The 27,195-nt window shown below is 38.1% G+C and overlaps 1 protein-coding gene across 2 annotated transcripts in view; it reads left to right on the top strand.

Moving 5' to 3' along the window:
• Positions 1-27,195, top strand: part of GABBR2 (gamma-aminobutyric acid type B receptor subunit 2) — a 477,214-nt gene that overhangs the window by 418,628 nt on the left and 31,391 nt on the right. For both annotated transcript variants that reach the window (XM_040549353.1, XM_040549354.1), the window contains exon 14: positions 19,110-19,220. In XM_040549353.1, the coding sequence (XP_040405287.1) occupies positions 19,110-19,220 (111 nt within the window). The remainder of the gene's footprint in view (positions 1-19,109; positions 19,221-27,195) is intronic.

Consider the following 27,195-nt stretch of genomic DNA (forward strand, 5'->3'; position numbering starts at 1 on the left):
CATTAGCTCCATTTGGTGCAGAATTGCTTCTTTAAACAGAGTGAGATGAAATAAATCATAAAAGTCAATCTGTTTGTTAAAACTCTTACTTCTGGTAGATGTTATGGTAATTTTCATTGAAAATTGAATTATAGAAAGTCATATGAATGTGGCTAAACACAACCTGGGAAATTGTTCTGACTAGAATATATTCTGTATCTTGGGAGAAAAGTAAAACATCCTGAAATCTAGCAGTTGCTATGGAAATGCTTAAATTAAATGTAAAGCATGCATAAATTTTCAATATACCCAGCACTTGGGGAATTGGGGACATATGTTAGGGGAAAACCATATACATGAACACTAAGCAGAAGACAAGACATGGCATTTTTGGTGCAAACCTGTGCATGGAACATTTCACTGGCATATCTAAAATTCATTTTGAATGCAGACCAAAGCCCACACTTGAAGACCAAAGTATTTTTATGTAAACTTCAGGACAAGCCAGAGACTTGGGCATGAGCTACTTGTACCACCAACTATTTTATCTTCCCTTGAAGAAGATAGAGCAAAGAAGCAGCTTGGTCAACAATCTGAATGTGGAGTCCCTTCTAGACAGACCCTGCATACCACTAAAGAAAATATTGGTATGCGGTTGACCCTAGTTGGACCTATGTGGAGCAGAGGGGACAAAATGACTCCCAGAGGTACCCTTCAACCTCATCTATTCCATGATTCTCTGATGATGGGCTATCTTTAGGTGAGAATGTCCTGAATTCCTGATAGGAATGTCATGTTGCCCTTCCAACAGTCTTTCCACTGAGCTATGGGTGTCCTTCAGAAGATGTAGATATAAAGTTACAGTCTGCATGTTACTCCAAAAATTGCCAGTTACGTCAAGAGACATTCTTTCGGATGTAACAATAAATTTTGTGGGCCCATGATTTTTACTGGGTGCTAGTAAAGGAAAGTATTAGGATTTTCTTGTTGGTGGTAGCTGTGTAAGGTGTAGCATTTGAAGGAGAAGATGCCACACTGTGGCTTCTCTACTGATCATCTTCAGTAAGACCTGGACTTGTTGCACATGTACAGACGTACCTTTACATACTACAGTATCATAAGTGAGTGGTTGTATGCAACAGCTCCAAGGAACTACAAAGAATGACTGGTATTTTGTATTACAGGACATAGGTACATAGGAGCTGTGGTCACAAATCAGGCTTACCATACAAGATCCTATGCTGTCATTAGTTAACATAAATTTAATAATTAAGATCTAGAGTAATGGTATAGTTAAAAAAATCTTCCAGGTTTCTGTCTGTGGTGGTGCTACCATGGCAAATGTCTAACCAGTCTGAAGACTGCGATTTACAGAAACATTTTGATTCTCTGCCTGCTTGAAAGACAGCTTTTGTTGGGTGGTTAGGTTTTCTGTTTTGATCTTGTTGTTAAATTAAAGTTCAGCATTGTAATGCAAATTAAAAGAGGAACTTTGAATTTTCAACCTGAAGCTTGTGAAATGTTAATTTCCTGTTAAAAAAAATGCCAAAGCCACACATACACATATGCACATTTAATAATGCAACCTATTTGGTTTAATCTAGTTTCTGACTTATGGTATGAAGTGGCTTCCCTCCCCAGGGAACTTTGTGTCTGTCTGCATCAGAGTTTTAATTTGGGAATGCTCTTGTGGAATGGTTCTCAGAGATGAAAACAAGAGGTTGTCCCATTTTCAGTGAAACTAAGTTGGAAGATGTGTTTCAAAACTGCACCCAATGTGTTCCAACCACTAATGGGTGCTCAGCCCACAGGACTTCATTCCAATAGCTATACCCAAACCAGAATGTGATATAGGTGTTAATTCAAAGAAGTTGCACTTGTACGAATGCTATCAAGCTTGAAAACATGAAAGATCAGAGGTGTAAGCCTGACTCCCCTAAAGTGAAGAATAATATTCTCATCCACTTTGGTGAAGGTATATTATACCCTGAGTAGGTACTCTCCCTGCCTTGGCAGCTGGATGACAGGAATGAACTACAGCAATCGATTTTTAGATACTGCCACTGGCTCCAAAGTCATAATGTACTCTGAATTGTACTTATCTGTGGAGCTAGAAAAAGACACCCCTTTTCACCCTCTAGTAAAGACCATTAACCCCACTGGACAGTCGCATTAATGCATAGCTTTAATAACATCATAGCCTGCTTGTTTGTGGTTGTCCATACGCACAAAAGTAATTTATCTGCTAACACAGCCTGCACCTGCCTGTCCTTTAAAGCCGTTTTTAAACACTATGTTGTACAGATGTGAGTCCTTATCATCTGTTGATAAGTGACATGCTGATGATATATATAGAAAAGTGTATTGTCATGCCCTTCATCTGTGCATTTATTATTTCTACTTGCATTGTTTTAGTCAGATAATGTTAGAATCCTGAGGGTTGGAGATGGCCATTCACAAGTGCAAATAATCCCACATCCTGTTCCAGGAGATACCAGTGAAGACACTGCTATGTCTATATAGACAAGTTTGATCAGAGAATTTCACGTATATATTTATATTCATTCTTCACCACGTGAAATATTCTGGCAAGAAACCCAGAAGCAACAAATGGTTCTTGGTGGATTTCTCTCTATATGCTACATGCTATATCTTCATGAACCCATGGCATAGGCAAATGATTTTAACCATAGAACTAAACGTTACTAGATTCTTTTGAGACTGTTCTGGCAAACATAGACCCTATTAGAGAGAGAATCAGAAATCACATTTGTGAAAATGTGTTGGGAATAGAAATTAAACTATAACATCTGCATTATGAGAATATTTTTTTTTAAAGAACATATTTGCACAGTCAATATGGATGAGAGTGTATTGGAGGCATCTCTTATTGCTTATCACAAGAGGCTGTGGTCTTCAGGTTTGATTTGATTCACATGCGAACAATTCCTGTCTGAATGTTTAGATTCACAGATACGTGATTCAATCCAAATTGCATACTGTGACTATTATATTTGGTACTGTACATGAAAGCAGTGTATATTTATACTACATTGTAAATGAAAACCTTTGATTTAGTCATAATTAGAAGATAGAATAATCAAAATGCCACAGACTTTATTCTTTTGGGAAAAAGAAGTATTTAAAGAACAATAAGAAGTTAATATGCCTCCATAAACATTTAAATACACGGGGCCAGATTGTGACAGTTTGTTCATACAGCACTAAGGTACTATTTAACATGCAAATCAGGTAATGCAGACTATCTGCTTTTGAAACACTAGATTCAGATATCCATATTAATTTTGGTCATACTTTTTTCTACATGTTGCCCTAATTACTACACTGAGAATTATTTGTGGAATAGGGTCCTATTTAACTGAGGAAGGTTATCACATAAGCTGTATGTAAGGAATGTGTTCATGTAACTTTTAACTCTAACCAGTCCAGGTAAAAACATGAAAACATATAATATTCCAGAAATTTAAAATAAGAATTCATGGAAAAAAATAAAGTGCAATTGTATGCAAACAAACCATGCCAGGTTTTCACTCTATGCAATATGTAATTCTTGGAGTTCTAACATGTTAGCTAAATCAAAATCTACTTTTTTTTTTTTTTTTTTTTTTTAACATTTTTTCATCCCACTGATATCCCAGCCGTGCTCAGTGGAAGATAAGTCTATGCATAGCTGTCATTCTTCCCTGGATAGGAACACTGGATAGGTTGTTTTTTTTTTTTCCAAGCTGTTGGATTTATTTATTTATTTTCAGCTGATGGTGTTTTTCTTAAGTCAACATCAAGACAATATATCTATATTTTGCCTAGATAGGATTTCCTGTTTCTAAAAGAGTAATATGATTTCTGATTCTTGCAGAGGTGAATTTTGTAGCCATCAACCATCTTCTAAGAATGTGTTTTGTGTTTTTGGTTTTTCTTTTTTTTTTTTTTTCATTTCAAACCAGTAATTGCTATTGTTTAATGTGTTATATTGAATGCCTGATGTGTTCATAAAATAATGTCAAGGTGATTATGGGAACATCAGGGCTTGTTGCCATGGAAGTACACATTTACCTACACAAACACATCTCAGAAAGAAAAATCACTTTTAAAAACATTCTTCAAAAGATAAAATGCATTTGTTAATACAGCTAGAATAAAATCCTGTTCTGTCAGATAGAAAAATAGTGATTGGGTGACAGAAAGAATTATTCTCTATTTTTATTCTCTATTTTTTGATTATAAATGTAAACTGGGGGACCATGTATAGGATTGTTACATAGTCATTTCATACCCCACTAGTTGCTGCAGACAGTGGCAGAAGGAGATGCTATTTAGAAGGAGCATGTGGCATGTGAAGCTGGCCTCTTTTTGCTTTATCCCCTCCTCTCTTTCTGCTTAGTTATGAAAGGCAAGAGGGAATATTCTGGCCACCATTTCCCTTCTCCACTCTCTTCCTGAATGAAAGTACTCTGATGTTTCAGTCCTTGAGGTTTAAAATTTTTTAGAAATTGAAAAATTTAATTACATCCTGATGCTCTGTGAGATCTCAGCATTTCTCCCAAGGTTTATTTCCATCTTTGATGGCTCCTCTTTCATCTTCTGACCAATTTACAGAGTGTTTGTTTCACTGAACAGAGGATCAAGTGATCAAGAATTCTCATAACTGACACTTCAAGCCTCAGATAAGTTGTGAATGCAAGCTCAAGCTTCAGTTTCTGTTTGGTAATGAAAGCGTCTTCTAGCAGAACAGCTAAAATGTCTCACTTTGCCAAGTGTGATCATTTGGCTTTTGCTGGGGCTGCTCCATATATCCCCAGTATAGGCTTAGTCTGGGGAAGATCAGCTAAGAGCCCTGTAGTGGACCATTCGGCATTTTCCTTAGCTTCTTGATGCACATCGGTAAAACTGAGATTTCCCAAGGCCATGCAGGTCCTGTTTAATCTTACCAGGCTAGTTGGGCTGGTTCTGCTCCAAGGAAGCCCTCTAGCACTGCAGGCCAGTACAAAGTACCAGAAAGTTGCAACTCCTGCCTTTCCTAAATTCTTGTTACCTTAGAGGCGATGCAGTGGCAGCATAATAATGGCTCAGGTAGCTCAAATAGAAGAGGTTTGTCCTGAAATGTGTGACAGGCTACTGGCACTAGGTGGAAACTGCAAAGGAGGTGAATGCTACTCAGATAAACCTAGCTGACACCAGCTGTCACCCTTTAGAAATCTGCTGCTTTTTCTGAACGGAAGCATTTCTGCCCTAGTGCTGATATTGCCTATCTGTCTGCTTATCTAGTCCTTTGCCTGTCTTTCAATGAGCGGTAAGAAACTGTATGGAAGAACAAAGACACTAATCCACTCACTGTTTCTTTTCAGTGCCTTGATCTCAAAAATGGAAACTTAGGTGCAAATGTAAACTGTCAGAGGCTGTGCTGTGCAAAATTTTTTGAGTGCTTTGATGTCAGCCCTAGAAGGGTTCCAGAAGAATTATACTTGTTCATCTGCTAAAATGTAATAGGCATTCCTAAAACATTAATGGCAGAAATGATAAAATTTCTAAATATAGCTTATTAAAAAAGTATGGACAGAGGATGGTGGGAGCACTTTATCTCAGAAATAACCACCTAAATGAATTCTTCAAGGCTTGTCAAGATTGCAGGCTTTGCCGCCAATACTGGATCCTGAAACAGTCTTTTAAACTGACTTTTGGCACATCTGTAGTAGGAAGGTGCTTTTAGGTAAGATAATCTGTATCTACCAAGACAACTTAGAGTTCGCATGACAAGACGCAAAATGTATAGCTATAGATATACACTGTACATTTAGCTATAGAAAAAATGTCTAAAAACACATCAGAGAACTGAAAATAAGCCATTTTGTCTTGACTGGATCTTCTAATACAAGGAGTCAATGAAGCATAATCTTATGAATAAGCAGACGAACTACTTTTGTCAAGAAGATATAGGAATTGCACTACATAATGGTAGAATAAGTTCTGAGTTATCTACTTGTACTAGATATACATCAAACATGCTTCAAAAGCTAAGGAAAATCAACCACATGATATAGAGCCTAACAACGTAAAAAACAATTCTATGGAAATATAAAATTGATTTTATGGTTTCTGGGTTTTGTTCCAGATTGTCTTGCTTCCTTACCAACTGAAATTCTTCTGTCATACACCAGAGCAAAGGACCTGCAACATTTAGAGTGTTTGGTAGACTTGTGTTATATGAAATCTGTTTTGACAGCTGCTGAAAGAAGATAAATTATTTAAGAAAAATGTTGCATAAATGTTTTCCTGAGAGAAAGAGAAAGGAAAAATTCCCAGGACTACCTGCTTTGCTCTGGATAACGTCAACAGAAGTGGCAACACTGAAATAGCTATTTGTAGAAGAAAGACGTAATGGAAAAATCAAAAATCTCCATAACTGCTATTCTTTTTGTGTTTTGGGAGCATGCAACTTTCAAGCTAGTTTAGTGTAACTATTGTTGGTTCTTACGCATGTCAATTACTCCTATCAAACCAGGAGAAATACTTGGTAAATAAGATTTGAGGATTGTCTGTTATCTTTCTTATCTTTTAAATTACCTTAACTTCTATTTGTTTAATAACTTTACATAGGTGAAAAGATAAATTTTATGGCATTTTTGGTTTCATATATATAGTTTTGTCTAACTTGCCAAAAATTATTTCCTGGTTTGAAGCTGTTGTAAGTAGAGCTAATGTGATGTCTGAATGCTTAAGCAGTGTAAACTTGACCTTGGAGGTTATGGTGGTATCCACCATATGGATAAGGCACCAGGGCAAGCACGACCAGCATAGTGTGCTCAGTCCCACTCTTCAGAATTAAGGAAGCATAGTGGCAAATTGGAGGTGGTCCAAAGAAGAGACGTAAGACTTGTTAAGGAATGGTAGAATATATGTTTGTAGTGGGGAAAAAAAAAAAAAAAAAAAAAAAAAAAAAAAAAAGTAGGACCTCAGTATTTGGCTTATCAAGGACTACATTAATAGTTTACTTGGCCAAAATGTAAATACCTATGTAGGAATAATATGTTGTTACATACCACTTCAATTTAGTAGACAAAATATAGTAAGAACTCAGAGAACCTGACACTAAATTCATTTTAGAAGTGAGGGGCAAAATGATGGCCAATTTTTTTGCAGTCAAAAGAATTGACATTAGGACAACTTAGAAAGGGTTATATAGGTTTGCCACCACTAAATGTTCATGTTTTTGTTTCATTGGTTGGTTGGTTTTGTCTTTCAGAGGTGTTTTACTTCAAACAGAAGTTAATGCAAGGGAAATCTACATCCAGTGTTTTGTTGAAGATGAAACAGTTATCAAAATGATCTCATTTAACTGCAATGCTGATATAAGCATGGAATTCTGTAAGACTCCTTTCAGATTCCCTTTTTAAGGCAGGAAAAGCATCTGTTTAAGTAAGATTCCAAGAGTAATTTTACCTTGCTCTGGGCTATGTCATTCACAGCAGAAACAGGCCTCCCCTTAAAATCAAGGTACACTTTGTGTGCTTGTGTATTGTAAAACAAGGGAAAAGCCTCCACTTAATACAACAGTTTCTGAATTATTACTTAGTACAGTCATAAGAATCGCAGCAAAATCCTCCAGTAGTGGGTTGACGGGCTGTCATCTAACCATTCTGGAGAGTATAAAAGAATAGGTGAAGAAATTCAAATTTCTTTCCTGGTGAGAAATAATCCCTTCTATTTGCCGCAGCCCAGAAACTAAATATTTATCAGTGCTTGCATAGAGTGACAGTGGTGTCAACTGATATTTGCTTCTGAAAATGTCATACGACTTTACTTCATGCTTATCTCTTCTCCCACACCTTCTATGTATGTTTTAAATGCTCTTAAGAAAGGGATTTTCACTTCCTGCATGAGACAACATCCATTTGTTGTTATTGGCACTGCAATGCAAATAAGCATGGTAATAAATATTAGCAAAATATATAAATCAAAGAAATAAAGCACTAAAAAGAAAATATAATATGATTATAGAGGCACTATTGTTGTCCTCCTTGGCCTAAATAGCTGGTCACATTCGAGAACCTCAGAATTGTTCTTGCTGGGAGGAACACCCTGCTGATAGATTCTTAGCTTCTGGGTGCTTATCCAGATTATTTACAGGAAAAGTGCTAAGTCCTGTTTCTCTAAGTGCCACAATAAAACTGTAAGCCACATCCCCACATACAGCTGAAAGCCTTCCTGCTAGCAAATCCTCAGCAAAAAAAGAGACTGTGCCTTGGTTGTTTTTAGGACCACCGTAACAGTTTGGCTGTCCTCTGCATATTTGTTTTCCTGTTCTTCTTTCTGCAGTTTCCATACTTTCACATTAACGCTGTCTGTTTCCGTTACTGTAAACAAAGAGGTAATGAATGACTCCAGCCACCACAAAGGGTGGCTGGCATGGTATCAGCAGAGCAGGAAATCTAGTTAGGAAAGGAAAATTCTTAAAAGAACATGCAAATTCAGCTTGCCACCCACAGTGCTGGGCAGCTTCACAGAAAGGGAGGGAATAATATTCTTCCTTAGTTTGCGAAGCTGATACCACAAAGTGCATATTTCTGGAGGAGTCTGTGCAGCTCAGGAGGGTCTAGGTAGTAGCAAAGGTCTTCATTCCTCTAAACTACTTCTTTTCCAAACCTTGGCCTTTTGCCCTCCCTTCGAAGAAAACCACATGTTCTACTGCTGAGAATGTTTTATGAAGTCTTTGTAACATATCCCACTGTACATACTCTGACACACTTCATTATCCAGTCCCTAGATATATAATTGGAGCAACATTCTCTGAGGAAATAATACGATGTAAAATTTACATTGAGTAGATCTCTGAGTGCAGAGTAGTCATAGTTCTTTGAAACATTCCATAATACAAGAGAAGTTTGTCTTTTCCCTTTCATTGTCAGTCTGTATTTGTTTGCAGGTATTGTAGTGGGTTATCGGTGGTGTTGTTGGTGGTGGTTCTTTACTAGGTCCACTTTATTATTTTGTATTTTACCTTAATACAAATGAAATTGCTTTTTGAGAGCCCAGAGGTTCCCGGATGTTTCTTGGTATTTTTATTAATATCATACCCTAATCCAAGCAGTTTTCTTTATAAAAAAAAATGAAATACCGCAACACTAAAATAAAAATCATTAGGTAAAGTGATGTTATAAAAAAATGCTGCTGGGAGATTTTTCTTTACAAGGAAATGCACAGACACATTCACAATGCAAGAGCTTTTAAATAGCTTTTCTGGTATGTTATTAACTTTCAATCACACTAACATACAGAATATATGATTGCTGTTTTAAGGAATTATTTGTACAAGAGGCAGATGGGGAACTAGAAAGTAGATTTGTTTTAAAGATAGTACAGCGTGGCTATCATTGCAACTGCAATACCAGACCTTATTGTTTTGCAGTAGTAGTAATTACAGTGGATATCCCTAACATGCTTTTTATTATTTTCTGTCTGTCTGCCTTTCTTTCTTCATTCCCATCCACTTGTAAAGTTAGACCTGAGTTCTGTATTTGTGGCAAGTTGAGTGGTGTAAAATAACTACATTAATATCCTTCAAACCACAAAATGTGTTAGGACTTTTTTCCTTGGCTTTTATGGTACATCTTTTTCAAGTTTTAGAAAACTGAAAGAAAGATGTTTTCTTTAACTTAAAGAAGTAAGACACAATAAGCTGTGTTCTTCTCAGCTTTCCTAGGCAATTTGCTTAACCTTCATATCACTCCCTGTCTTCTGCTACAGAAATGAAGTAACATCTCCCTTTCTGATAGTGCCCTGAGCAGTACTTCATTGTTCTGGTACAAAGTGACTAAATTCACAGATTGGCAGCTAGAGTAGTTGTAACTATTTCATGATTTTTTTTTATTATTATTTTTCACTTCAGAAGCAGCATTCCTAAATTTTTGATCCTTATGAGAAGGTTTTCTATTCAGATGGGGACGGATAATGCATGCTATCTTGTTGAAGCTGTATTCATAGTCATCAGCTGTAAACATTTTTAGACAAATATAAAGAACTACCTGATAGTAAGCTTATAAAATGTAAACACTATGAAAAAGAAAAACAAACACAAATCCAAGTCTAAAAGCAGTTTCTCCTTGGGGCCTGCATGAGTGAGCATCTAGTATGCACATCAGATGCAGTGTCCATTGTGGTTGTTCAGAACCTTGTCCTCACCTTCTCCTGAGGTCAGATTCTTTATGTTTCACATTTCTCACACATGAGTCATGGAGTCTCTAGGCATAAGGACAGTTATTTAGTCTAGAGAGTGATTTTATGGATAGAAAACTGTATTCCTATACTGGAAAACAGTCTTATTACATCAAAGAGTTGTTTGCTTGTCTGCTGGACCTGCTTGCTGTTCACGAACAGAGAAGGACTGGTGGGAGATGTTGTGGCAGGGAGCTGTCTTGGGCAGAGTGACCATGACATGGTAGAGTTCTCTATTCTTGGTGAAGTCAGAAGGGTTGTCAGTAAAACTGCTACCTTGGACTTCCAGAGGGCAGACTTTGAATTGTTCAGGACAATGGTAGGGAGGGTCCCTTGGAAGTCAGTCCTGAAGGGCAGAGGTGTCCAAGAAGGCTGGGCACTCCTCAAGAAGGAAGTCTTAAAGGCTCAGGAGCAGGCTGTCCCCGCATGCCACAAGACAAGCCATCAGGGAAGAAGACTGGCATGGCTGAACGGGGAACTTTCGCTGTATATTTGAGCGAATAAGAGAGTTTATGATCGGAGGGAGAAGGGGCAGGCAACTCGGGGAGATTACAAGGAAGTTGCCAGGATATGAAGAGAAAAAATCAGGAAGGCCAAAGCCCAGCACGAGCTCAACCTGGCCGCTATGGTCAAGGATAACAAAAAATGTTTTTATAAATATATTAATGGAAAGAGGAGGGCCAAAGAGAATCTCCATTCTTCACTGGATGCAGGGTGGAATATGACTACAGAGGATAAAAAAAAGGCTGAGGTTCTTAACGCTTTCTTTGCATCTGTCTTCACTAGCCAGACCACTTATCCTCAGGGTACTAATCCCGCCAGTCTAGAAGTCTGGGATGAGGAGCAGAAGCACCCCCCCAGGAGAGACCTGCTGCTCCACCTGGACTCACAAGTCCATGGGGCCAAATGGGATCCACCCAAGCGTACTGAAGGAGCTGGCGGAGGTGATTGCCAAGTTGCTTTCCATCATCTATCAGTGGTCATGATCATCCAGAGAGGTTCCAGATGACTGGAGACTTGCCAATGTGACGGCCATCTATAAGAAAGGTCATAAGGACAAGCCAGGGAACTACAGGCCTGTCAGCCTGACCTTGGTGCCAGGAAAGGTGATGGAACAGGTCATCTTGAGTGCAATCATGCAATGTATGCAGGACCACTGGGGGATCAGGCCCAGTCAGCATGGGTTCATGAAAGGCAAGTCCTGCCTGACCAACTTCATTTCCTTCTACGACTGGGTGACCCACCTGGTGGATGAGGGAAAGCCTGTTGATGTAGTCTACCTAGACTTCAGCAAGGCCTTTGACACGGTCTCCCACAGTATTATCCTGGAGAAGCTGGCACCCCATGGCTTGGACAGGTACACTCTTTGCTGGGTTAAAAACTGGCTGGACGGCCGGGCCCAGAGAGTGATGGTGAACGGAGTAAAATCCAGTTGGCGACCGGTCACCAGTGGTGTTCCCCAGGGGTTGGTGTTGGGGCCCATATAAAATCTTTATCGACGACTTGCATGAGGGAATTGAGTATGGTACACACTATGTAGGTTTGCAGACAACCCCATGCTGGGGGGAAGTGTTGATGTGTCAGAGAGTAGGAAGGCCCTGCAGAGGGACCTGGACAGGTTGGATCGATGGGCAGAGGCCAATGGGATGAGGTTCAACATGGCTAAGTGCTGGATCCTGCACTTTGGCCACAACAACCCCATGCAGCGCTACAGGCTTGGGGAAGAGTGGCTCAAAAGCTGTGCAGAGGAAAAGGATCTGGGGGTGCTGATTGATACTCACCTGAACATGAGTGCCCAGGTGGCCAAGAAGGCCAACAGCATCCTGGCTCGTACCATGAACAGTGCAGCCAGCAGGACCAGGGAGGTGATTGTCCCCCTGTACTCTGCTCTGGTGAGGCCGCACCCCAAGTACCGTGTTCAGCTTTAGGCCCCTCACTACAAGGAGGACATTGGCCTTGGAACATGTCCAGAGAAGGGCTACAAAGCTGTTGCAGGGCCTGGAGCACAAGTCCGCTCAGGATCGGCTAAGGAAACTGGGGCTGTTTAGTCTGGAGAAGAGGAGGCTCAGGGGAGACCTTGTTGCTGTCTACAACTGCCTGAAAGGAAGTTGTGGGAAGCTGGGTGTTGGCCTCTTCTCATAGACAACCAGTAATAGGGCTAGAGGGAATGGTTGTGCCAGGGGAGGTTTAGGTTAGAAATTAGGAGACATTTCTTCTCAGAAGGAGCAGTCAGGTATTGGAAGGGGTTGCCCAGGGAGGTGGTAGCGTCACCGTCCCTGGGGGTGTTCAAGGAAAGGTCAGACCTGGCGCTTAGGGACATGTTTTAGTGGGTGACATTGGTAGTAGGGAGACAGTTGGACCACATGATCTTGAAGGTTTCTTCCAACCTTAATGATTCTACGATTCTATGATGATTCAAAATAGTAGTGTGTAAATGATTATAGATGGCTAATTTCTTATATTAGGACTGAGTTGCTGTATCTGAGTAATTTTCTGTTATTACAAGTAGCACTGTGTGGTAGGTACCATCCTATTCTTTATTATTATTATTTATATTGCAAAACAGCCATTTTGGTATGTGGTAACTTCCGTGTGCACCTACCTGCTTACACCAGAAAGCACGTGTGCAAAGCGTACATGGGGATTAGGGCTGAAGATGCATCTTGCTTCTGTTCTTTTCCATAAAGAATAGAATGAAATTACCTCAAAAGCAGTGTTAAAAATAAACCCAGGGCACAGGATGGGAGGTGGAGGGCAGTCCCTGTGGCCAAGGGGCAGCCTTTCTCTCTGGCAAGCCAAAAGGCCTTGGGGAGCCAGCCCCAGAAAAGGGGCCCTCAGCCGTCCTGACCCTCCTCCTTCTTCCACAGGAGGGCATCTTCTAGGCAGCTCCCAACACAGCTGCCTTGGGCCATGCGTGGGCCACTCACGCTGGGCATCACAGAGGCTTGCTGAGGTCACAGTGGCCACCACTGCCCCACCTTTGCTCGGGACCCCCCTCCTCTGGAGAAGAGGAGTCTCAGGAGAGACCTTATTGCTCCCTACAACTACCTGAAAAGAAGGTGTCGGGAGCTGGGGGTCGGCCTCTTCTCACAGATAACCAGTGACAGGACTAGAGGGAATGGCCTCAAGTTGCTCCAGGGGAGATTTAGGTTGGAAATTAGGAGAAGTTTCTAAGAGTAGTTAGGCATTGGAACGGGTTGCCCAGGGAAGTGGTGGAGTCATCGTCCCTGGGGGTGTTCAAGGAAAGGTTGGACGTGGTGCTTAGGGACATGGTTTAGTGGGTAACAGTGGTGATAGGGTGATGGTTGGACCAGATGATCCTGAAGGTCTCTTCCAACCTTGGTGATTCCATCATTCTCTGATTTTCTATTTTAGTATCCCTAGTTGTCCCAAGGCTCTAAAATAAATAAAAATACATGAAGAAAAAGTCTTTAAATCAGTGTTTTGGATCAGTAGACAGTTACAGAAATGACTGACATTCTCAATTAATCTTGAGGAGAAATGAAATTGGTCACTGGACTGCAAGAATCCAGTAACAGATTTTTAGTCAGCTGAGCTACTAGGCAACATATAAAGTGTTTAACAGTGTATCTGAATACAGTCAGCTACAGACAAAGTATGCTTTTATGTTAGGTTGATTACCAAATTTTTAGTTGGAAGAGTCTAGGTGAGCTACCCTAGCACAGTATTGCATTTGCTATTTTGCATTCATGGAAGCTATGACTTCACCAAGTAAAAAAATATAGAAAACAAAGATCAATTTCCTGACCAATCTCTTTTTCATATCCAAGTTGTTTTGGCCTAAAAATATCCTCAAATAATTAAGTAATTGAAAAGTAGACAGTCTCTGTTTCTTCTTTTTCTCTTTTCATCAGTAATTGAGAGCCTGGATAAAATATACTGCATATAAAACCTGCTTAAATTCTTTTCTGAAACACATTTCCATATGGATATGCAGTTTAGCACAGAGGAGGGTCTGTTACAATGTGCAAGTAAATGTAATTTTTTACAGCATTTATAGTAAAAACTAACTATAATTATCCTTGCAAAAATGTGAATTTAAAAAAGAAGTAAGGGCAATCTTCTAATTTAGCAAAGTCTGGATTTTTAGGTAAGGAATCACATTTGGTCTCCATATGACTGATACGAGTGCCAAATTTAAAATGCCAGAGATGTCTAATTCATGGTACAGAACAATATACAGATAGTATACAGTCATTATGCCAGTTAGATGGAGACCATTTAAAGGGAAGATAAAACAGACTGTGGGATGGCATATGAAGACCATTTTAACGGTGTGATAAAAGAGTATGATCCCATATTTTCCCATATGATGGGAACTGCACAGTTTATTTTAAACCTAGTAAACAGAAGCTGGAACTATTTACCTTATGTTTCATATCCATCTTTAGAAAGGCTGAGACCTAATGTTCGAATTTGCTTACTGATGAAGCTATAGCTGTAGAAAAGACAAAATATACTGGAAATCTGCAATGTATTTTCTTAGAAAGCTTGGTGAGATCCTCCACCCCATGAGTTGTGCTATGCAGCAGCACCAGAACTGTGTAAATAAGGTTTGTCTGCTATCCTTGCAACATGATCTGGAGATATGTCCACCTAGAAGTGCCCTGAGAAGGTCAAGAACTTTTGGGTACTGTGTGGTGGCACAGTGTGAAAGGAAACCTTTTCACTGTATGAAATGCCTCAAGGAGCACAGACCCTTCCCTTTTTCCTTTTAAGTCTTATGAGACTCCCTTAAGTCCTATAGAGAAAAACTGGCATTAAAGATTCAAAATCTGTCAATAATATATTTGTCGTCATACAAATATCTTACCATTTTGCAGGTTCTTTTCCAAATGGATTTTGGCTAGTACAATAGTCCCTACAGTGAAAAATAAATAGTAGTTCTAGATGAAAAAGGGAGACATAGACAGTCTTTATATAGATCAACTAACATCATGCCTAGGTGGTACAGGTGCCTCAGGGTGGTTTGCCCTATCTTTCCACACCTCAGCCCAAGACAAGGAGAGCTGGCCACCACACCGCTCACGTTTCTGCCACTGAAACTGCACTTTCACTTGATTCTCATTGTGACTGTTTTTTTTTTTGTTTGTTTGTTTGTTTGATTGTTTTTGATGTGGTACGGGAATATGCGAGGCACTCAGCAGTTTCTGTCATTGCCCCTGCCCTGGTCTCTCTTGCAAATTTTCCTGCTGTTTCCAGATGGTTCTAATCTTTACTCCTCCATCTGGCAGTAACCACTTAAGTCCTTTCTCACCTACCATGAAGAAGATCTGCCAGACCACCAACAGACTGAAGAGCAAAGAAAATAAAAAGGCAACCAAACTACAGAGGTGACAAATAACAATTTGAACATGCATGGAAAGTGTGTATAATCGTTTTGTAGGTTTATCTGTTCACTGGCTTGAGTTGCTCCCTAGACCTAGCAGATCCAATGTAAAACAAGCATTTTACTGGAGATGATACACAACTCCTGTATGAAGTGAACGGATTAAACTGTTTATGTTCAACTGCTGAAAACATTCCAGAAACTGATGTCAATGTCAGAAACCTTATTAGGTTTTAGAGGAGGTAGGAAAGCTTCAGCCTAATCATAAGATAGGAGGTCTTCAGGCTTTTGAGAATGACATCTGAAGGGCATTTAGATTGTTTTCTATAAAAGGAAAGGGCAAATTTCCAGTACATATATAATCACTGGTAGCATTTATGTTGTCATCCTCTCTAAAGCAGTAAAAAAGTGCACAAATGGTGGATGATTGGAGAGGTCAGTGAAGTGCTCCATTCAGCTGTAATTGTGGAGTTTTTAAAAATTCTTTTGACATCAGAAAATATCATGTTTTTTTAACTCAGCTTTTTGCTATGATTAGTTAATTCATGCAAAATCAGTAAAGAAACAGAATGGCAAATTAAAAGCAGTAAACCAGGAATGTCATTTTGCACTAGTGATAAGTAATCAGCAAAATAAGTTCACTTTAAAATTACTGCTACCTTCCAACACTTAACCCCAAATGCACAAATGCTCAACAAAATTTGTTTAATATGCTACCACCTTGCAGATCTGGAAAGAAGTGCTGTCCCGTGTTCAAAACTGCTGATGCTGCAGAGAGTATTCTCCCTTTTCCTGCTCCCTCTGGAGCACTTCACAAGACTTTCTTATCTCACATGGAAGATGTGGATACACTGCATTATTTAATCAACATTTTTAAATTATCATGGCCTTATAAAATCTGGCTATCTTCCTATTAGGGAAATGATGTGAATCCGTTCTCTCTAATAGGATTTCAAAACAAGTTATGTTTTTCAGTTCATCATTTTTCTGCCTGAGTTTTTCAGTTTTGAGTAATGAATGGACATATGCTTTACAATTTTGAAGCAAATTTGCATTAGAGAATAACTACATAGTGGAAATAAAAAGGTTATCTGCAACTGACCAAACAGGAGTTCAGCATTTCAGTAATACCTTTCAAAATAATGAATAATTCCAATTACTTGTACTTGGTTAAAAGTGGTGGGATGCTTCAGTCAAAGCATGAGGGGAGGTTTCAATCCAAGAACAAGGGAAACAAAGCACTGCACCAAGTGGAAGCTTATATTGTTTGTAAACCTCTTCATTTCATAAAAGTATGAAACTGGAAATACATGACAGAAAGAATGCAGAGCTGGGGAACTGAAGGGACAGTCCTGTGGCAACTCCGCAGTATGAAGAAAAAGTCATTCTGATGACCATGATTCACCTTAAATTTTATGTAATTTCCGTAATTCCAGACCATGAGGAATGGCTTACTGTAATATGAAGATTAAAAACAACAACAAAAACAAAATTAAAACTTTATATTAATCTCAGGCATAATTTAGAATTTCAGAAAAAAATGTGTCTGTAATGCAGTCCTGTTCACATGTAAATTACATATTTAGAGCTATATTTGATCAACTTATCACGCAGATTTCATTTCATACTAGTCAAAAATGATGTTGAACATAGAAGGTTGTAACAGAAATTTTAGAACTGGACTTTTATCATTGATCAAGGAGAATTGGGTAGCTGTACTGATCCCCAGACCAACATTTGTAGCATCCAAAATGTTGTACTGCCACTTCATGTTGTCACTCATTTGAGTTCTGTGGTCAATGATTATTTGCTTTCCATCAGCAGCTGTTAGGGTGGAGTCATAAGCTCTCAGGGACAGTAAATATTGCCTTCCTGATTTCTATTTTATTTTAGGAGATATTTTTTACAAAGATCTTTATTCTTCTGTTCAGGGTTTCTACAGAAGTCCAGGATAAGAATTGGTTTTAAATGTTATTGTGTTGCCTACTGCAGGATTTGCAAGGAAAGTTACAAATCCTGGGACTGTGCAGTGCACAGCACAAGGCTGTTTGTTCTTCTTTTATCCCCATGTCTATCTCTTTATTTGTTACATTTTTATTTATTTATTTATTTTTACACTATATGAGTCCAGGAACAATGCCTCACATCCAAAAAGTTTGATGGAGGAAACAACTGAGCATTAATGTTGTTACCACTAAAATCTATAGCAAAATTCACACTAGCATCAAAAGCAGCAAGCATAAGCTCTAGCAAATTACTTAGACCTCTCTAAAGTCCTTCACCTACAATTCTGTGTTTCAGTTGGTGGAAATGTGATTTTTTTCCTTAGCTTATGTAATAATCATTATTGTCCTGCATGAGACATTTTACACACATTTTTTGTCACAAAGGGAAATTGCAGAGCCTACAGGGACAACCAGGTACAGAAAGTTATGTTTGGGTTGATCTCACTTTAGCTGAAGATCAGATCCAGTGTTTCAAAGCAGAAAACAAAAATAGCTTTCAGGATTTCAGAGTATTCTGTAAAGCAACACTGAATAATAGCACACACAGCTCTGAATAGCCAAAAGGTACTTTCTCTGGTACCTAACAAAAACAGCATCTCTTAGAAACACATATAAGAAGCACCTTGTGTTCTTAAATTATGTACACCATTAAAAAGCAGTTTCACCATAACCTAGTCCATACCCTAATCGTAGGCAGCATAGTATCTAGTACCTGTTTGCTCTTTGTGCCAACTCTTTGATTTATTATTATTATTTTATTATTATTATTTGTTTGTTTGTTCGTTTTGGGGTGTTTGCTTTTTGTTTTTGATGTAAAAATTGAGAGGTTCTTGCAGGTTTCTCTGAGCATTAATTATAACTTCTCCATCATTCAAACAGTCGTGGGAGTTTGCAAGTCCTTTTGATTCTGTGCTTTTATACACTCTGCTTTCAACAATGCTACAAAACTTCCAGCCATATTAAATTTTGCACAGGTTTGCTCCAGTTTTTTGATGATTTATACTCCCTTCTAAGCTACTGCTGCAGTTTCCATAGTAAATGGTCTTTGATTTAGCTCATAGTTATCATTGAGAAAACATCTAAAACACAGCAGTGTTTCATACATTGTTTATCAGCCATTTGCCAGTGACACAAGAACTGCAGGTGAAAGGAAGGATGACTTCAAGTATATTTATTTTCATGGCTATGTATTCAAGCTTTCTGCCTTGTAAAAAAAAAAAAAAAAAAAAAAAAAAAAAAAAAGTCCTAAAGCTGATAAATGTGACTGACACTGTTAAAGAGAGTGATTTCAGACATTTTCTTTCTGTTTTGCAGTAGAGGTGACCTCATCTAGCGGTAACTTATCATGCAGTTGTTTCCTCTGATCTTTGCTTTTTACTACATTCCTTTGCAGGTTCTTGGGACTGCAGCCATCACAGGTTTCTTTTGAGTTGTTAATGCGTATCCTACACATCCTCAGTCTACTGAGAATAGATTTAACTACCTCTGAATCTGTGAATAGAGATGAAATCTGAATTCAAATATTTCAACCTTTATTTTTATAGCCGGACCCTGCGGGCAGAGACATCTCCATCCGACCGATCCTGGAGCACTGCGAGAACACACACATGACAATTTGGCTTGGGATTGTCTATGCATATAAAGGGCTGCTGATGGTAAGCATAGTTTGTTCTGCATAATGTTGCTTTCAAGCTGCTATTTACTGATAGGCATGAATGGAATTATATTTGCTTTCCTTATGGCTGAGAGTGAGTTAAAACTTTCCTGAATGCATCTTTCATAATTGGGCCTGCTCTAAAGTTTATTAAGTGGTAATATGTGGATATAAGAATACATAAAACTAATAGAACACTAATAGCATTAAAGCTGAATGCTATAAATACACCACAAACCAAGAAATTAAATAGTGAAAAGATGGGTCTATGAATGAGACGACTTAGTAAACTCAGCAGCCTGATCATCTGAATTCCTTTACGTTCTCCAAAAGGGTGGGGCTAGCTTATTCTAAAAGTTTGCCTCTGAGTTGGAAATGTCCTTCAGGAATTGTCACAGGATATGCGAGATGAATTTGAAGTCAGAGTCAAAATAGCCCTGTTTTCACTGAGACCCATCTCTAACAACAACAACAACAAAAAAAATGTTTTGTTAATAAAAATGAAATTCAAGAACCAGCAATCTCAAACCTTGATAGATTAAAAAAAAAAAAAAAAAAGTAAAAGTGACCATTCATGATTAAAAGCTCCTGAGAACCTAAGCCTGAAGGCTTTTAAAATATCTGATTTTTGACAGCACTGACCAGCTGAAGACCTACCTTGAGCTAAGCCCCATCTGTATCCTAAGACTAGATAAACATTTGCTTACACTGCCTGAAGGGTTCAATCTGTTCTGTGCATTTGTAGCATGCCTGCTCACTGGGACACCCATGAAAGACTGGGTCAGCTGCTGCCACTCAGCACTGCTGGTGCTGCTGCCTTTGGGAAGCCAGGGAGAGAAAGCGCCTGGAGAGCACATCTCACTGCTCTACAGCAAACGGCTGCTCTACCAGGCTGCAGAGTCCTGCTTGTTTTCATGCTGCTTTTTGCAGGCTGAAAGATCTTTAAATACGCAACACAAAGTTCACAGGAAGGGACGAGAGCTTTTTCTATTTATTCCAAACACTCAGTTGCTTTGTGGTCAGGCTGGTCTGCTGGGGGCAGAGAAGGGGGTTGCACTGAGCCCCTCCACTTCCTGGGCTCTGATCCTGGAGCTACTCACCAGAAGAAAGCCTTCCTACCTTCCCATTTAAAAATTAAATACAAAAATATGACTAGCTGTAGACGCCTATTTTTAGGAGGGTGTCCAAGCAGGCTGTGAAACCAGGAGTTATAGGACATACATGATCACCCCACAGGGATCAGGATTTAGGAGAGATTCCACATCTCAGCGTTTCTTACTGGGTAGCTGAATGTAGCTCTGGATTCATGGCAACCACAGCATGCAGGACGGCATCAAGAGACTTTTGTTTTGAGGACAAGGCTGCCAGAAGTTAGGAGCAGTGACACTGACCAGTACTGAGGCCACGGTTTGACAGTAAGATAGCTAACTAAGATGTCAGCTTTAGTACCCAATTGCTGACAAGGTATTTAACCTTATTGTCTCTTTTCTAGCATATTCCTTGATTACTATTCGGATGTATTTGTCAGTAAATTTATCCTCTTCACTTAGAGTATTTTTCCCTTTAAATACTTAATTTTGCAAGAGTTTTTTAGGTAATACGTTAAAAGGAATAACTGGTTTTCCATACTTTTATTGCTTTCCAACCTCTTTGTACAGAAATTTCAAACAGTTCATTTCACATTTTCCCAGGTAGAAGTTGTCAGTGTTCCCTATACAATGGCTAAAGACATTTTTTCCCTGCTGTTCTGTTCAAAAAGCAACATGTAAATAAGTTTGTTTTGTATAGGGCAGTGTAAATGAACAAATGAAATTAAAATCCATTAAATAAAACACTGCAGTTGTTTTTTTTTTTTTGTAAAAATAACTTTAGTAATATTTTCAATGAAAATTGCCATTTGTTAGTAAAGACAGGAAAAATAATGTTAAATATTAAAAAAAATAAAAACAGGTAATTTTCTTTGAAATGTCTATTTGTGTTCAGGTTGTTCTGGACAGTAGTTAAACTGCACTGGTTCTCACTGGATCATTGCCCTAGATTGGTTTGTTGTCATGTCGTTTTACTGTATTCTACAAGATATGTGACTCAGTTTGTTTAAGTTTGCAAATGCCATTTGGTATTAGTCATTATAATTATTTCAGGCACACAGTGTTTCATAACCACCAGTGAAATATATACTTTTATTACTCCAATGCCATTTATCACATAAATCTCTATATATGAAAAAGAAAGGCACTGTAATGAATTGATCAAATAATTGCTATGGTGTCCCACTCTTCTGTAATGCATACAACTGTGTGATATCAGGAGAACAGGATTGATGCTTTTAATCTCATCACCAAACATGTTTCAGACTTTTTTACACCAGATATAGCTTGCTTTTGGAATAATAAAACAAAACAAAGCAAAGCAAAACAAAACAAAATCAAAACCAAAACAAACAAACAACAGAACCTCTCACATTACTGTACCATTTTATAATGCTTTATCTAATATGAATCTCAGCAGTTTGTAATAATAAGATATTTAGTTATTTATTTATTTTTTCACATACTTTATACTAAGAGCTAGTATTGGCAACTACAGCACAGTGCAATATTTAAGGTAAAATAACTTATTGATTTCCTTGGGCCAAAATTATGTATGGTGAATTCTTGTTGTCTCAAAGTGAGAAAACAGAAATTAAGTTAACCTAGAAAAGTACTTTCCACTATGTTTTGAACATATAGACAAACACTGTTCATGCTTGTGACCTAAATGCACTAATACAGTAAATAAATCATTCAGGATAGGGCAGAGCAGAGAAGGGCAGGATAGGGCAGGGGAGGCAGGGCAAGGGAAGACAAGGGAAGCCATTAGCTGCCAGGAGGAACAAGTTTCTTCTGTATGAAAGTAAGCAAACATTAGAAATCAGATTCATAGTTCTTCAATTTCCTTTAAAGTCATGCTTACTAACTGCATGAAAGCCTCTCAGTTGTTGGCTTCAAATTCTTCAGGACCGGTGACCAGAGGATAATAGAAAGATGACAACCCTGAATCTTGCCTTTGTCATTACATTAGTCTTTTTAGTGACCTTGGCCAACCCCCATCCTGTACTGGATGCAGTTTTTTCACATCTCAGGTTCAGCTCCTAAAAGGCTATGTGCAGGCTCAAGGCCCCTCTGTGATTACATGGCGACCATCAGTTGCAGCATGTCTAATTTTAATTTCTGATGGTGTAGACACAGTTGAAAACTACCTTTATTTTGCATATTCCAAAGGATGATAGAAATCACATCATCTCGATCTTGCCAGTGCTGCATTACTAGTATCTTTCTGGGCAGTATGAATTTATTTTCCAATCTCAGAAAGAACAATACCAGATTAAGGATGGATTGGACTCCTCTAGCGTACTTTGTATATTAATCATACACACTGGATTTGTCTACAGTTTGATTCCCCTCTTTCTGCTAATGCATTTAATTATCATTAGATTTAAGGTGTTCATATGTTGGAAGTTTAATTTTTTGCTGATGTAATATCACATATTACTGAGAAACACAATCTCAAGGTCAAGGTATATTTTCAACTTGGCCATTGCTGTGCATATCAAATCCTACTTTTGCCATGTAAACATTAACATATTTTTTTAGAGCTGTAACTATTATTACTGACCACTTCTGATACACAGTTTTTAATGTATGGTCCTTAGTTTACCTTGCTAAGGACAAAAATATCATGGTGGAGAAATGAAAAACTGATGCATATACATGATGGGACTTGGTAGAGGTCACTAAGAGGACTGATAAGAACAAGAAGTCAAATTCCTTCTCGTGATTCACATTCCAGTGTTCTGTTTTGGTCACTATGGTTGACACGTTGCACAGCATGACTCTGTAATTGATTTATGATGCTAAAACTACTATTAATTCAACTAAAATATATCTTTGTGATAAATGTTCAATCTTAATTTCAAGTTTGAAAGAATCCCTGTACTTCTTGAGGATCTATAATCAATAGGCTGAATTTTGTCTAGCTCTGGCTAAACAAATCTTGGTGGGTCCTGCTTATCTATTATCCCTCTTTCTATAAAATAACCTGATATGTTTATTGCTAGACAAACTACCCTGAGTGTGGCCAAATTTCTGTGACTTTTCTAAAAATCTTACTGTGTTATGAAAATGACATCTATTAATTGTTTACCCTTCTCCACCTTTGCTTCCTCTGTATCATTCTTAGCAATTCTGTTATAGTCTACTTCAAGTCAGAAGTAAATGTGGGATAGCATTAGGTTAGGAGTTTTTGTAAACCTATCCATTTTCATTGCCTTCTCGTTCATACATGTCTAGATCTATCACTTAGACTTCAATCAGTTTAAATTTGTTATATGGATTTTTTTACATATTATTTTAAAATCACCATACTATATTAAAACAAACACTACTGATAAACCCAAGCAAGCTGCATAAATCTGACTATCTTTGTTAAGTCTTACAATCTCACTGAAAAACTAATAGCATGTTGAATTATATCGCTTTTTTTTTCTTTTTTCAATTTATTGCCTGAGTTCAGGTATCAGCCATTTCATTAATTTATTTAAGATATAAATTACAGCAATGGCTCTGTAATTGCTGAAGTTGTTCCATTTTCTCTTTTCCCATACAACCCCTTTATATCTTAAGTGGAGCTTTGCCAGAATTCCAATAAATATCAACATTTAAGTCCAGCAGTCCAGAGAGTTTCTAAATCAATTCCTAAAGCTACTGTGTGCAAACTACCAGGTATCTCTGATGACAACAGCTAGTCTTGACAGTGTGTTCAAGAGCTCTCTAGCTGCTGCAATATACTGGGTTTCACTGTTTTGGCAAGACATGGATGCATTGTTCCATCTCTTTATAAATATAGGACAAAAATATTAATTAAGAATATCTTATCATGCATCATTACTATTGAATTTGTCAACTTCCAAGGAATGAATCAGTCAGGAATCTTTTTTTTCTCACACTTGTTAAAGAAATGTTAATTAATACTCTTAATGCTGTTAGCCATTCATTTTCTTTATGAATTTAACTTTGTATATACTTTTGTAGTGTATAAAAATACACTATTTCCATTTTAGAACCTTAATTCATAATCGCTAGGATTTCCTCTTTTTAAGTTTTGATACATTCTGTCTATTCTTCTGCCAATTTTATTGCTTGTTTGTTCCAAATTCCACAACAACCAAAACATTTTTTAAGCTGAGGAAAGCTTTTTTACATTTATGAAGTTTAGGGCAGACAGTTTACAGCACATACCCAAGCATCTTTCTGTAACTGTTTGTAAACATTCCACTCACTTCCCCTGTTCCCCCTCTTTCTCAGCTACCCTTCCTTCACTTTGATAGTTAATAGAGCAATCTATTCATATTATTTTTCTAATGGTTCCACACATTTGGGAGTAGATTTGCAATAAGTCATTAATATCATGTTTTAGAGTTTAGGCTGCAGTGTCCAGTTGCACAGTCGGCGCCTCGTGCTCCTGCATTGAGGTGATGGAGCATCTCACTGTCGCATCAGGTGCTTTAAACCCTCACTGTACATCTAGCCTATGAACACTGCAGCTGTGATTTGTAACCTGCACTGCTCATTTTTTCTGTTTTTACTCTCTTTTATTTTTTTTTCAGTATTCACTCAATATAGATTGGATATAAAGATATATTTATTTATTTATTTTCTCTATGAGGAAAATCAAGCAGTGGAGCAGGTTACACAGAGAGGCTGATCAGTCTCCACCCTTTACTATTTTCATCACCAGACTGGATAATGTCATGGTCAGCCTGGTCTGGTCTCCTAGCTGAGCCTGCTTTTTGAGCAGAAAGTTGCACTTGATGATCTAAAGCCAGGTTGGATGGGGCTTTGGGCAACCTTGTCTGGTGGGTGACGTCCCTGCCCATGGCAGGGGTTGGAACTGGGTGGTCTTTAAGGTCCCTTCCAACCCAAACCATTCTGTGATTCTATTTCCTGAAGTCCTTCCCAATCCTATGGTTCTATATGAATAATTTGTATATTCTTAATTAATCTCCTCATCAAATTAATACATGTTCTGTGTAGAAGAAAAAATATATAAATGAATAGTCTCAAAACTCTGTGAAAATTCCTAATTATATCTCAAAACATCTGTAATTTTTAATGCATTTGCTTGCATTCTTTATTAATTCTCTTCATGATCAAAAAGAGTACTCGGGAGAAGGGACTGCTTCCTCAGTTAAACTACATGGTTCCAACTCATTTATGGCACGTTTAACATCAACCCATCTGTCCCATCTTATAAGCATTAGAGAGGAAGGTAGTTAAGTTTTACGGTGGAGGAAGGTAGTTTATAGTGGTACCAGAGATTTTTATACATCTTTAATTAAACATTGACAGTATTTTAGTGTCCTAAACATAAGTTACCATATGGTTTCATAGGATAATTTTTCCCTACTGTGACCATAAGGAAGTTTCAAATTTGTTTTTGAAATACTGCAGATATTGCATATTCCCTTATGTGTCTCTTTGCATCACTTTCATAGAACAGAAATAGATTTAAATTGTAACACACCCTCGTTTTTATCAGAGATGTTTGATCATTTTAAAGTGTGATTGTGGTGATCTTTTGCCAGAGACCATAGAAAGCTATTCCAAATGGATATTTGCTAATAACTGTTACTATAATGTGTTTCATGACTAAGTAGAGTTTACATGGAGGAAAATCAAATACCACCAGAACAGAAAGAAGGCAGAAGATGTTATTAACCTGTTTATTTGAAAGGTTGGAACATAAAGTGAAAATTTTTATCTGGATGCATGTTAGTGTCCACAGCTTTGTGCAGCTGCTGTTCCACCTTGGTCTGTGCAGGACCCTACTAAGTGACCTGCAGCTTGAGGGACTTTACCGTGACCTTTAAGGAAAAAGCTCTTCAGCTGAATAGCTGAATATCTCCTCTTGCAATTCAAAAAATGTTTAGCTGTTGTCTTAATGCTCAGTAGAAATATTAAGCTTCCCTTTAGTACTTTCTATCTAGAGCAGCTCTGTGAAAACGAGTTTGTAAAAAAAAATAAAATAAATGCTGACTCCTACCTGATCAGGGGAGTGAATGGTGTTTTAGTCAGATTGTGCTGTGTAGGTAGGAGACCTGTAAGGGTGTAGTTTGTTGTTCAGTTTGCCAACTTGACTTGGTGTGCTGGCAAATAGGAAAAAAAAATAGATCACTCTTCTATAAATTTTCCTGAAAACTGCTCTGTATTCTTCATTGCTTGATTCTCCAGTAAAAAACTTAAAATGCTTTTTTTCCAGTTTTGAAAATTCTCATTGGAAAAATGTGCAGCCATTTCACTGAAATGCTTATGTCTGTGATGATATAAATTTAATGAATGAACATGAATCTGGAAACCCACAACTCCAACTTTACGATTACTTCAGACTGAGAGATGTTTGCAGGCCAGAGTCCAGAACTGCCTTTATTTCAAGGGGCAGCGGGAGGGGAAATCTCCCAGAACCCTAGCTGGATATAAAAATAGCTGTAAGATCTTTGAAGTAAAAGCTTGCTTTTATGTGGCACAGCAGGGCTGTGATCCGCAACTGAGCTCAGTAAGTGCTACTACGATACAGTAATTAGCTGCAAAGCTGCAGACTAATCCAATATATAATCTTTCCAAAACCATAACCTCTAGTTATTGGCAAGCATGATTGTGATTTTCTCTGATTTTCTCTGTTATTTCTCTGCTTTTATCTGATATCCTTGCTATAATTTTCCTTCTTCATCTTTACCCTTGTTCAGAGTATAAGCAAACATGACTTTGAAATGAAACATATAGGCAAACTGGTTTATGGTAAGCACAGGGCAAGAAGGAAGACAGGAAGAGAAGTAATCTCCTGCCTGTCATCTGCCAGTCTATGTAGTCCAATAGCAAATTCGAATTTTGATTGTATTAATGTATGCTGTGGATCAGTAAGCAATCATCAATGTCTTTAGC

Source organism: Cygnus olor, chromosome 2, assembly GCF_009769625.2.
Source record: "Cygnus olor isolate bCygOlo1 chromosome 2, bCygOlo1.pri.v2, whole genome shotgun sequence".
Classification (NCBI taxonomy): Eukaryota; Metazoa; Chordata; class Aves; order Anseriformes; family Anatidae; genus Cygnus; species Cygnus olor.